Source organism: Engystomops pustulosus, chromosome 2 (genome assembly GCF_040894005.1).
Source record: "Engystomops pustulosus chromosome 2, aEngPut4.maternal, whole genome shotgun sequence".
NCBI lineage: Eukaryota > Metazoa > Chordata > Amphibia > Anura > Leptodactylidae > Engystomops > Engystomops pustulosus.
Genome location: NC_092412.1, coordinates 41716544 through 41730590, shown reverse-complemented (window position 1 = coordinate 41730590; position 14047 = coordinate 41716544). Strand labels below are relative to the sequence as shown.

The 14047-nt window shown below is 41.1% G+C and overlaps 1 protein-coding gene across 1 annotated transcript in view; it reads left to right on the top strand.

Annotated features, from left to right (window-relative positions):
- KATNAL1 (katanin catalytic subunit A1 like 1) overlaps positions 1–12171 on the top strand; it is a 60499-nt gene extending 48328 nt beyond the window's left edge. The window contains exons 10-11 of the mRNA XM_072134365.1: positions 10331–10457; positions 11942–12171. Coding sequence (XP_071990466.1) covers positions 10331–10457; positions 11942–12140 — 326 coding nt within the window. The 3' untranslated portion in view covers positions 12141–12171. The remainder of the gene's footprint in view (positions 1–10330; positions 10458–11941) is intronic.
- Positions 12172–14047: the final 1876 nt, after the last annotated feature.

The window sequence follows — 14047 nt, the reverse complement described above, 5'->3', positions numbered from 1 at the left end:
TGTATCACAAGTAAAAAGACAGGATCATACATAAGGTGCAAAAAAGAGCCGCCAAATGTCTCTAAAATTCACGTCAGAGAGACAAAACTATGATACATGTGGCCCAGTGAGTGTAAAAAAAGCTGACGGCACATGTGCGCCACCATCTTGGCTGTGATCGCCGCTCCCTGTGATGCCATCGGGTAGTGACGATCTGTTTCTCTGACAGAAACCAAACCCACAAGAAAATGGTGCAAATGCATTTTTTCACCAAATTTTACTGTATTTGGAAATTTTCTTCCCACTTCCCAGGACACGTCATGGAATACTAAATACCGTCACAGAGCTCTTTACATAGAAATATAAAAAAGTTATAGATGTTTTGTTAACTAGCCTTGTTAGCCAGAAAACTTGCAGACAAGGCTTAGGAAATGTCTCCCATCTTTATACTAAGTATAACTAAGTACATATCTATCTCTTCATTTCCTTCTGTCTCGTCATGTAATGGCAGACACACGCGATGTAGAGATCAGGACTGTATCTGTAGTGATGGCGGTCATTGTGTGTTTTGGGTTGTTGTCCTTGCTGCAGATTACATTTGTTTAACACTTGTATTTACACATCTATTTTGGAAAGCATGTTTTCACACCTGCCTAAAACTTCTGCACAGTTCTGTATATCCTCGGATGGCCTCCACCTGCAGGAGGGATGCCACTGCATGTTATGGGCCCTTTTTATAATATCTTGGCGATTTCTCATTTTGCTAATGTTCATCAAACATATAGGTAACACGAACAAGTACAAATGTCCCAAATCTCCATTTACATTTGCTGCTGATTTTTTTTTTTGTAGTACAAATCAGTATTTATGCTCTTCCGATTCAGACAGATCCGTGTTTTTTTTTAGTTTTTATAAACATGCTTTCTTTATTCCAATCCATTGAAGTGTGAACAGAGAAAAAGAGACATTTGGTTCAGGAAAGAAACTTTTTTTTTTTTATTTTTTGCAAAATGCCTTCTTCATTTGTTATTTCCTGCTCTGCTCAACAACCTTGCATCAAGAACTGCGCAGCTTATACGTTGTGTAAGTGTATACCTTTAGTGGCTTGCCTTAGAAAATGTGATTCGATTATAATGGTACAAGGTTTAGCTACACTTTCTTTTAGCTACTGAAGATTCTAGTCATATCTGACACATGATGATCCAGATCAAAGTCATAAGAAGGATATAAGACACAAAAACACACTCGGCTCTACTATCTAACCAAATACACACTTGGCACTGCTATGCCCTCTTTCCCCTCTGATCAAGACACTTATCTGTAGAGCAGGTCTTCTATGCAAACTGCTGGACAGGAAGTGTCTCCTTACCCCTGCTTCTTCAGTAAAGGAGATATGTTTCAATCTGAGCACACAGGAAGACCTGCCTGACTATAGCACTGTTATGTATATCCAGTGTCAACAGTAGTACTGAGGGAGACAGGTTGAATTGCTGTAAAATGCTTTATTTTTGTTAACCCCTTTCGGCTGCAGGTTTTTTGGAGAGGGCTCATGGGCTGAGCCATCTCCATAGCCAGTAAGCGTTTGCTGCATATTGCAGCAAACACTCAACAAAAACACCCCTGATCGGTGTTAGCCCGCAGGCAAAGCTGCCGGCGGCATTAAAAGCCAGTAGCACTTGACTAGTGCCACCATATTGTCTTAGATGGTCGCACCCCGTGGTGTCATCAGGGAGCGGTGTTCTGTTACTGTGATATCCTTGGGTCATACACAGACCCGATGTGCACATTGTAATTAATGAGGTGGAAGATCCCCCATATGCTGCCATACTGTAGTATATGGTTCGATCAATCAGACAACCAAACCTAGGGTTAAAGTACACTAGGGGGTCTGAAAAATAGTAAAAAAATACCTACATGTTAGGTATCACTGCATCCCAAAATGTCCAATCCTGGAATGTCTTCTCTCATAGAAGAAACGCTTATTTAAGCTGATATATGATCAATCTGATATTAAAGAATTAGCTTAAAGGGAACCTGTCACCAGGTTGCAAATGTCTTACTGCCCTTTATAAGCATTTGCATTACAACATAGTTGTGTGTTGTAACTTATTTTGCACCCTAACAGAATCATCTGTTTAGTGCTAGGGGTTGGGCTTTGGCTTGGATGCATTTCAAAAACATGTGAATTGTCTGTGCTGCAAACTTCTCAGCCCCCATCTTTGCGCTCCTCCCTCCTGCTCCTACACAGGAGCTGTCATCAGTGGGGGAGCTGTACAAGAGCACAGTGTTGGGGGCTGAGAACTGAGGAGTTTGCTGCACAGACAAGTCAAGTCTTGTTTTTTTAAATGTAACCAAACCAAAGCCCAACCTCTGCGACTTAACAGAGGGTTCTGTTAGGGTGCAAGTTAAGTTAAAACGCACAATTATATTGTAATGCAGACGTATAAAGAAAGCAGAAAGGCAAATATGCAATGCAGCTGTAATGGGCTTCTACAACCTTTCTTTAGTGAAAATGAGGTCCCTGGGGACAGGTTCCCTTTAAATGCACAATGAGATATCCAGCTGCTTTTCTGATCGATTTCTCTGCATAAAAGACAAAATATTCTGCAGTCTATAAGTGACCTAATATGGAGACTATTTGTACATGTATGCTTTTAGTTTACTTTTGTAAAAAAAATGAAATTGTTTTATAGTATACTAAGTTCCTTATCCCCATTCACAGGTTTAAGACTTTTTCTGCTTCACTGGAAACAAATTAATTACTTGTGTCACTTTGCCAGACACTGTTAGGTGATATTTGTCTTTTTTTTTTTTTTTTTTTAACTTGTATTTAAATGCGGATTTTGGCAGTTCTGGATGTGAAAAACAACTTTATCCAGCCTTAAGATGTTGCCTTAACCCATCTGTTCACCACGACGGCGCTCGCTGCTGTTTCTTTTTGTAAAGGTTACAGATAAGGGATAGTGTTGTGTCCACATCTGTCCATCTATGATGGATTAGACCGAGTATTTGTATCTGTACAGCTCTATGCGGATGATTTCAGCTGATTTATGTGATAGCGGAGTCTCTTCCATATCTGACGTGACCAAGCACTGCGGGGAAACCGCGCCAGAGCAGTAGATTTCTCTATTCATTGGATGTTCGTAAAATGGGCCTTTGAAGCCAGCTGCTGGCCAGACAACAGGGGACACTATCAACTCAGCTTGCATCCTGGACAAATTGAACTCCTAAAGTGAGGCAGGTTTTGGTCTTATAGAAGCCTATATTAGGTCGGAGGTGGGCGGTGTTTGGCTGTGAACTTATTCTTAGGAAAAACATGTCAAATTTTTTTTTCATGCTATGGAAATGCTAAATCATTTTTATCCATAAAAAATGTCCAGCAGGATAAAGTGCAAACACCAAAGTCTATAAAATCGTTTGTTTAAGGTAATAAAAAGGCTTCAAAAAACCCCATAGCATTCCAACAAAATGAAAATATTATATCTCTCACTTTGAAACTTGTGTTTTTCTTTCCAATCATTTATCAAAATGAATAACCTTCTGGTCAACAAATTGGGCCACATTGGCGCTCATTTACTAAGGGTCCACAGAGCGCATTTTCGGCAGGTTTCCCGATGATTTCCGTTTTGCGCCGCATCGAGTAGGGGATTTTGGCGCACGCAATCGGATTTTGGCGCATCGGCGCCGGCTTGTGTGCGACACAAATCGGGGGCATGCCAGCGGACATCGGCAGGGAAGCGATGGATGCAGGAACACGCACCAGACTTAATCTTCGCCAGACCATCCGAATCGGGGATCGTGACAGGACCAGGTAAGTAAATTTGCTCCATTAACTTACCTGTCCTTTCGCGATCCCCGAAAGTGCATTGTCCAACCGGAATGCACTCTGCTGCGATTCACGAAGATTGTGCGTCCGATATCCTGCATGTGTCGCTTCCCCGCTTAGCTCTGCCAGAGTTCACCTTCTTCTTCCCAGTGTATGTAAGTGACACAATTAGAATCTTAAATCCCGCCCTTAGTCCGAATCAGTCGGATCGTCCGATGACACTCCCCCCAATTTGCATCACACGAAAGCCAGTGCAGCTGCGACACAATCCAATCGCATGCAACATAATCCCCAGTTAAATACCTGACCCAGCGGCGCAAACCCCGAAAACTTCCAAAATCCAACAAAAGTGCGGTCCCCGGACCCTTAGTAAATAAGCCCCAATGCATTTTAGCTTCTTTGGTAGCTTCCTCAATTACATAGACCTATCCATAGCTTTCTTTGGCTCTATGTTATTCAGCTTTAGTTGTGCTGTGACTTCCTGCTGTGATAGAGACAGCGAGAGCTGCTTTATGCTGTGACCTGTTTGCATAGCTGCTGTAGACACCAACCTGAATAGAACAGTCAAACATTTTGTTCCTTTTTTTTGTCGCAATATTTGTGGATTTTGTATTTTTACAACCCCCCCTGAAGATGAAATAGAATTCCATCCACTGGACTAGATCGCAGCTTTGTTCTCTTCAGTATAGAGAACAAAATCCTGCATGACTAAACTAGAAAACTTCAGAATTCCCTGCGTCGGTGCTAGTCTTTTCCAGTCCTGTCAACTGGAAGGAATGGGCAAGCATCACATGTTAATGGCCACAATGTGCCAACGTCTATCTGTATCAGTATGGATAACTGCAAACTGAAGTCGTAACAAGATTCATTTCAAAACTGACATTTCATGTAAAAGAGGAGGGTAGGAAAAAATAGGCCAATTCAGCGCTGCTCCAGGTTCACAACATTTTATTAGTAAAGTGCCGGCTCACACAGCGCTAGTGCCGGCTCACAACACTCTTCTATAACTGATTCCCAAGCTCACAGGTATAGGGACTAAGGCAATATAACAAGAAAACTCTTTACTGTGCCATATCATATCGTATGCTCACTGTGAATTTAGGAAAAAGCTATAACAGGACTCTTATCTTTTGGACCTGATGAAAGGGAGCAGTACGCACCCGAAACGCATTGTCCATCCATGCACTTTACTAATAAAATGTTGTAAACCTGGAGCAGCGCTGAATTGGCCTATTTTTTTCCTACCCTCCTCTCCTCAAGACGATCCGCAGCTTTTAAAAAGTTCCGGATACTAGGCCACCTGCTGCAGCTCCATCATCCTTACAACCTAGACGGTTTACCGATGTCAACCGATGTTAATATTTATCCGATACCATATCTGTTTGTATCACTCAAACATTTCTTTCAACAACGGACCATTGTTTTAGCGCTATGTTATAGTTTTTATATCCTACTGTTAGATTTCATGTAAAAGGCTTTGGAGTTAAGTGGACCCAAACTTTAAGTGTGGTTTTATGTGCGCTCGGGATATATTTGTGGCCGATCTGGTGAAAAGATGCCCATGGCAATTGACTCCCAACCTACTATTGACTACCCATGGCAATTGACACTCAACCTACTAGCCATGGCTGAGACTGGTCAGGGAGGACAGCTGTGGCCGGATTGGCTGGCAATATGTCCGGGATGCACATCACAAACTTAAAAAGCAATCATGCTCATCTACAGTGCGTGGGTTATGCTAAACGCCAATCCATAAGACTCTTTTTAACACTTCCTGTTCCAAGTCTTATCTCTACCGGATGTTCCTGTCAACACATAGGAATTTCCCACTCAGCCAGTGACAGGCCCCAGTAGTAAACCCACCTCAGCCAGTGAGTGGCTGACATAATGTATATTTTATAGAGAGAGCCATATGGAGTGGAACAGCAGGGAGTCCATGAGGGATCCATTTTTTTTTCATTGTGAACCATTTTTTGTGAACCAAGTTTTCCTACACTGGACAATCCTTTAACTAATAAACCTTGTACCGCCTTTGATATGTTATTAGGAATTACTTGTAGAAAGCAATTCAATTGATCATATTCCTGCAAATACAAATAAAATGGGAAAGCTCGAAATAGAAAAGACGTCATCCTCAATAGGGAACTCTCATTCCTGGAAGTAAATATATCAGTGCACTTGTGTTTTAAGATTGTTAAGTTTGGTACAATTCTGCACCTCGAATTTGATGGCATAGCTTACATCACAAAAATGCATCACAAGTTTGCCTTATTTGCATAATATTTGCCATACACCCTTACTTTTTTTTTTTTTTTAAAGGGGACCTGTCATTGGGAAGGTGATTATTACATGACAGGCTCCAATAGCCTCTTGTATGCCTTTGTGGTGCATCTGAATAATTTCACTGATTACTAATAGTTTCTTTAACATTTATTGGCTCCTTGCCATCAGTTTAAATGAGAATTGCTTGCATCTGTGATCTGATGTAAGCAGGGGAAGGTAGCAGGGGGAGAGGCTGAAGAAGGGCAATAAGTGAAATAGAGGGATTGAGGAAAGACTACTTGTGCTGTTTGACCTGTGCCACTCCTCCTGGGACTCGCCACACACTGCTGGCAGGGAGCCGGGTGATAATAATGAAACAATTAAAAAGCTGTGTAATTATTCAGATGTGCAACAAAGGCGTTTTTGAGAGGCTAGTGGAACCTGTCATCATGTAAAAATGACCTTCACGATGACAGGTTCCCTTTTGAGTCATGCCCTCTAGTCAAACTAGTCATAAAATGGTCTGTAAAGTGTCACATAAGGCATGAGGGGTTATTGAGAGGGGTGTAGCTTATAAGAACCTACAGATTTACCATAATTTGTGGCAAAAATAGCTTTTCCGGAGCACAGACAACTGTGAAGATGCCCTAAATTTATGTATGCTTTTTGATAATGTTGGCAATCTATTTGTTCCTTCATTTTTATGTATCAGAATTATTCATCCAAGGAAGTCAATGTCTTGCGGGACGGCCCACTCCTCCTTACATACGGTAAACAGAGTAGATGAAGAAGAGTACAGCACAAAGAACTGCAGGTTTTCAAAGCCAAAATATATCTAAATGTAAATACAAAGAGCGGCATTGAAAGGCTTCCCAAAGGATAGTCCCGACATAGGTTTATTCTCCATTCATAGACGTTAATACATCTGTAATTCCCTTTAAATATTTACAAGCACAGTCGGCAACTTCAAGCCGAACATCATTTCAGCATCACTGGGAGCTGCCAAAGACAGTTAAAAAAAAAAAAAAAAAAGTTTTGGTGTTCATCGAGAAAGAACATAAGTTTCAAAATTTTTCTTCACTTGATGGTGCAGATCATTGTAATCAGATCATTGGGATTCAGAGATGGCTGGTCCCGGTGACTGCGCTGTCTAGACTCCAGCGGCATCAGGATGCAGCAGCCTGATCTCTCCCATTACAGTTTCATCACACATGGCAAACTTTTTCATGGCTGCCTTACCCAAGGACTTAGTTATAAAACTGGTTACAGGTTTTTTTTTTTGGGCTGTTATGTCGATCACCAATCTTTTTACTAGTGGTAATGAATTAGGGTTTCAGTGGGCCCTTTTGCAGTAAACTCACATAGCGGCATGGATTCATTTTATACAGCCTCCTCACCCCCATGGATTAATAATATTCAGCCCCCTCCCCCTATGGATTGTATGCAGCTGCCTTTCCCCCATGGATTAATAATATACAGCCCAGGTCCCCCTCACCACCCATAGGTTAATTATATGCAGCCTCTCTCCCTCATATGGATTATACGCATCCCCCTTACTGCCTATTATATGCAGCCCCCCTCCCTCACATGGATTATATGTGCCCCCCTTACTGCCTATTATATGCAGCCCCCTCCTCACAGCCCATGCTATATATGCAGCCCTGTCCTCACCCCCTATTCACTATATGTGTCCCCCTCCTAACCCCTATTCATTATATGCGGCTCGCCTCCTCACTCCCATTTATTATATGGGGCCCCCTCCTCACCCCTATTCATTATATTCGGCACCCTCCTCACCCCTATTCATTATATGCGGGCACCTTCTTACCCCTATTCTATATGGGGCCCCCTCCTCACCCATAATAATTATTTGCAGCCCCCTCCTCACAGCCCTTGCTATATATGCAGCCCCGTCCTCACCCCCTATTCACTATATGTGTCCACCTCCTCACTCCCATTTATTATATAGGGCCCCCTCCTCACCCCTATTCATTATATGCGGCCACCTCCTTACTCCTATTCATTATATGTGGTCCCCTCCTCAACCTTATTCTATATGTGACCCTCTCCTCACCCCCATGGACTAGTAAACGTGATTTTCAGCACAATCACTCGATTCAGGGATTAAACAAGATATGTTTCTGCATCGGTGTAGCTACAGCATCCTCAAGGTATATTTGGTTCATAAAAGCATATATTTCCTTTAAGTAGCAGCTGTGATGATCATGGTGCTGGTATTACTCATGACATACTCGGCCAGCACCTCTATCGCAACCAAATTTTCAGACATATAACATTACACAGAACATTACTAATATTCTTTCTCTTAATAATCTTTTGGACCAAGGGCATTGACATCAAGTCTGGAATAGAAGTATAAATTGTGGGACTGTTGCTGCTTCTGGAACAATTGTGAGTGTTGCGCGGGCTGCATGTAAAGTGGATGTGTATCCAGCGAGGACTTGGCAGAAGAACATGACTTTTCTAGCTTTTCCTGGAAAGTGATGTCATTAGATCAGATTTATTCATACATGTATTTTATGCTGCCTGCTGCCGCCAGGACTTATTGCTTATAACACATATAAAAATGAATTACACCGAACATCGGGAGAGTTTTTCAAGGTCTTTAAAGTTGACTTTCAAAAAATTTATTTTTTTTTTTCCAAGGGAAATCGTGAGGCGTGTATAAGATATTCTAAAAGGATTATGTGATGTTTCAGACAGTGATACTTTCTAAAACAGTACGTTTTAATCTCTAACGCTCCATTCAAAGGCCAATCTCATTTATAAGAAGAACATAAGGTAGATGTCCTTGAGCTATGAGTGTTAAAGGGTCATTTACGCTGCTAAAATTTGGGTCTTCTTTATCGTCATTTTTTTTTCTTCATTTCATCTCACTTCCAATTTTTTGTCCGTCTTGCTCACTTTGTGTAAAGCAGATGATCAGTAATAATAATAGGGGTTGAATGGGTATGTGCCTTTGGCGCTAGGTGTTGGGAGGGTTTTTGCAAAGGTTGCCAGGGCCGGCGTTGGCACTGGGCATATGTGGGCAAGTGCCGGGGCCTAAAGCTGCTGGGGGGGCCCACCTAAGGCTGTATATAAGGAATCCATGGGGATGAGGGGGAGCTGTATTTAATTAATCCATAAGGGCTGAAGGGGTCTGTATATAAAATAACCATATGGGGGCTGTTTGGGATGATAAATTGCAGAATATTTTAGGGAACTGGAGAATGTTTTAGTTTCTGAACTTTTAATGCAGGATTTCACTGCAAAGGCTCCATCGCCAAGGGGCCTGCTAAAACCTGAAGACGGCCCTGAAGGTTGGGCGTTGCAACTAGACAGTTCAGTAACACTAAATAGTTAGATGCTGGACTTTGAGACACTTTCTATTAGACATCTTTATCTTGGACAGCTCTTGTAAGGGTTAAAGAAAAAAAATGTATAACCCGATCAAAGAGGAACTTTGTGACACTGCCTCTTTAAGACATTTGGGGAAGATTTATCAAGCTGTCTAAGTCAGAATATTCTTAGTTGCCCATGATAACCAATTACAGCTCATCTTTCATTTTACCAATGCTAATGAATATTTTAAAGGGGAGCTGTGATTGGTGGCAATGGGCAACTAAAAATAGTCAGTTTGATAAATGTGCCCCATTATACTTTTTCATTTGTGGTATGCCATTGTATAGAGGAACATTTTTGCTAGTTTTCCTTTCCATAAGGTACAGTATATGTGTATAATTTAAAACATTTTCATGGTACTGGCGGTCCCCTACTTAAGAACACCCGACTTAAAGACGACCCCTAGTTACAAACTGACCTCTGGATGTTGCTAATTTACCTTACTTGAGCCTTAGACTACAATATACAGATACACAGGTGTCTCTATTGAAGCTTTACTGTTAATCCTGGCACTTTTAAAATCCAATTGTCACAGAGACCAAAAAAAATTTTGTCTCGAGTTACAATGATATGAAAATTGTGGAACTCCTTCTCATCACAGCCATCATGAATATTTCTGAGCTCATTTTTAATAATACAGTGCACATATGTGCAGCGTGATCTGCAGTGATGGTTTTGGATAGCGTTTTATCAGAATTTGGCACCTGGCAGCCAAGTGGCATCTAATGAGAGAATATGATTTGGATTTAATTGATTTTGGCTTGGCATATTCGGGGCTACACTAATGTTTTCAGTTCTTTTCAGTAATTGTTGTGTTATTAATTGCTATGAAGTTATGTCTGTTCCGTCTCCCTGTCACAGCTAATGGAAGAGCGGAGCTGCTGAAAATAAATCTCCGAGAAGTGGAGCTGGACCCGGCGGTAAACCTGGAGGTCATCGCAGAGAAGATTGAGGGATACTCTGGAGCTGATATCACCAATGTTTGCAGGTACATTTTAGACATTCTTTTATCTAGCAGCCCTAATATTATCCTGTTTTTTTTTCTTAAAGGGCTACTACAGATTTGACAAAGTGTAGTTATTGTGTGGTTAAAAGTGTTCTGATTTCCAAGACTGAATACCCCTTTTATAATGATAAAATGTAATGTTATTTTGCCCTAAGGTAGAATGATGACCATTAGTGGCTGTTCATTATTATTATTATCATTGCATTCTCTATTGAGAGCTGGAGGATTGGGTACCACATTTTGATTGGCTGGATGTTTCCAGAATAGGGGATGAGCTACATCCAGCTCACAGAAACAACTGTCCGTATCAGGGTCGGATTAGGGGTGGTGGAGACCCCTTGGGCGAAAATATTGTTAGAGGCCCTCGATTAATTCCAAATAACGGTAATACCTGAAAACGGAAACTGAATACACAGTAAATACATGAATCTTTATTTTTATTGTGCTATCAAATCACAACTTTCCACCTCACCTGCTGCAGAACCGCATAGTACACACCTCAGTTTCTGCAGAAACTCAGATTACACACCTCGACTGCCGCACCGAATCATGACGTCCATGACGTCATGTGTTTTTTTTGGATGCCTCTTCAAAAATAAGTGCAGGATACTCTTGACTGCACTCACCAGTCAGACCACCTGTGCCTCCATGTTGTACGGATGATTTTCTTCAGTTTAGTAAGTTCACAGTGACCTAATAAGAACAACAAAGCTGGGTACCGAGGAGGATTTAAAGCCACCAACCTCCCTGCCTCTACATCTATCATCATCCTATCACCTTGTTCTTTCCTAAATATCCACCCCTCCCGACTGCCTAAGGTTTGCCACACAAGGCCTATACAGATCCAGATCTCAAGTACTCCTTTGTCCGGCACAAGCATCGCAAGAAGGTGCCGGATCTTCTGATGGGGGTCTGGTGTGCCTTGTTGCACACACACATCGGTATGCATCGGTATTTTTCTCTACATACAGACCTCAAACTGGTTGTTAAGAAACTTTACTGGGCACTTATTGGAGTCTTGACATGTAACAAGGTTGTTGTGAAAGAGTTAACGAGATAAAAACATTCCTCTTTTTTTTTTTTTTTTTGTGATTTGTCATTCAAGTTCTTCCTCTTTTCTTAAAGCTACAATCTCCTCCGGGTAAAACCTTAACCTTTCATAAATAATTTAGCAATCTGTTAGCTGTCTTAAGCAAATCTGCCGGCGCAATTAATCATCCGCTCAGAAACGTAATTACAGATTTAATATCTGGGGGAAGGATTCTTCGATTGTCTATTTAATTACTTTTAGCGGCGCTCCTCTCTAAAACCTAAGTGAATTTGTTTCGTGGAAACCTTGAATTGGTGTCAAAAGTAGACCGATTTACCCAATTAACATCTATCCTCGTTGACTTGCGTAAAGTTTTTTTTCCCCGAGATTTGCACTTTGATGTTTTTCAATATAACCATTGGATTGTGTTCTTCAGGGACGCCTCCATGATGGCCATGAGACGACGCATCCAAGGTTTAACACCAGAACAGATCCGGGCTCTGTCCAAGGATGAGCTACAGATGCCAGTGACCATGATGGACTTTGACTTGGCACTCAAGAAAATCTCAAAGTCTGTTTCTGCTGCAGATTTGGAGAAGTATGAGAAGTGGATGGGTGAATTTGGTTCCGCTTAGTAAATCTTTACTCATGTGAATTTCGACGAAACATTTCCAAGCTCTATTATTTGTACAATTCACACAAGTTTTCACCGACTCTAGATCTATGGGCAATATCCAGTCCTCCTAAGGTTCTCCCAAAGCTGTGGTTTTTTCCCGTGGATTTCACTTCTCTTAGTTGGAGTAAAGGGTGGAGTAACATCTCTGGATTCGACTAATTGTGCAACAAAAACTACTACAAAAATTCCCCATTGAGATAAAACTATCCACAAGTCTACTATTAACTTTTGTGGTCTGATTCTCTCAATTCCGTCTTTCCATCTGCTCCATGTACTAAGATTTGTATGGAGTAGGTGCGGAAGGAGTGGGGGAACTAACACCAGCTGGATCAGAATACTGAGAGTTTATTTGTAGTCTGTAACTATGAGACAGATAGGTCTGCATGAGAGCTGTATACATACATCATTTTCCAAAATGCTTCATTGTTTGATATGCCATGGGGTAATAGCTATGAAAATGTACTGGACTTTGGCTTTTAATGGGTTTTCTTTAACAATGAGCACCCATATCAGATTGATCTGGTATGACGCCCTGTACCCCCAAAGATCAGCTGTTTTCAGGAGTTAACAGAGAAAGGAAGAAGAAGTAGACAGCTCCGTTCTCTGTGTATTGGGAAAACCAGATTACTGCATATAATTGAATGTTAAACTGCAGTGACCTGGTTTGGCCACTAAACAAAGACTGGGGCTGTCTTCTTCTTGTTCTCAGCTGTGGGGGGGTGCTTGGTGTAAGACCCTCCAGCAATCTAATATTGAGGAACAATATTAAGCCTGGAAAACCCCTTTAATCGTACTAGTATTACTAATTTACAACCATTTAGTTAATCTTCCCTTACAGTATACAATACGTAAAGGAACACACCAGACTGATACACTGTTATGACTTTCCCACTAAGGGGTATTCTCACCTGGGCATAGACATTTAATTTAATTCATTTGCCATAAACAAACATTTCTTCAGTTGGATGTTATTTTAAAAAATTACCTGTGTGAAGTTAATTCCCACAAATGTAGCCATGTTTTTGGATATGACCAAATAGTTTCATCACCTGCAATGACCATGAGTTACTACATGTCCCACAGCTGTCCGGTAGTAAATAACGCTAAATCCAGGTGGTCTGTCAGCACTTAATTACCCATGTTTGGCCAGAATTGCCAGGGTGTGGAGGTGGTCGTGTCCAAGGAGAGCCATCTTTTTTCTAAGGGACAATTTGGCTACATTTGTGGGAAATTATTTTCACACAGGAACATTTTTTTTAAGAACACGTAATTGAAGAAATGATAAATGAAATGTGAATGCTAAGATGGAAATATAACTTTGACTTCACAAACTACTCCAAGCATAACATGGGCCATCACATTTGTCTGGAGTTCCACTTCCTGTAAGTCGCTGCTGTTCAGTGAGGATGAGATTTCTGAACATATTTCATAGACTATTATAGCGTACATGTAACAGTATTGTATCGCCTTGTCTCCTTGTCACATTACTGTACTCCGCTCCCACAACCTTTATGATGATAAGACCCGTACAATTTCATCGTCTTGTTTACACGTACATGACTGTAGCAATATTTCTTGCCCACCCTAAAACGCAATAGAAAGCGACTTACGAACACAATTAGATCATCTTTCACGCCTTTTGTGATCCATTATGCAGTTCGTGCCTCTGTGGCAAAGATAAGGCAATAATTCAATTTGCTCTGCTAAAATCCTTCCAGTTGTGAAGATATTACAAGCGTAATTACATTTCTGTCTGTTTGGTAAACTCTCGCCACTAATCCAATTATAATAACATTCTTGCAAAATTTGTGACGAGGATATTCTGTGCTGGCAGAGGGGTTTTTTTTTCCTGACTAGACGACTTTC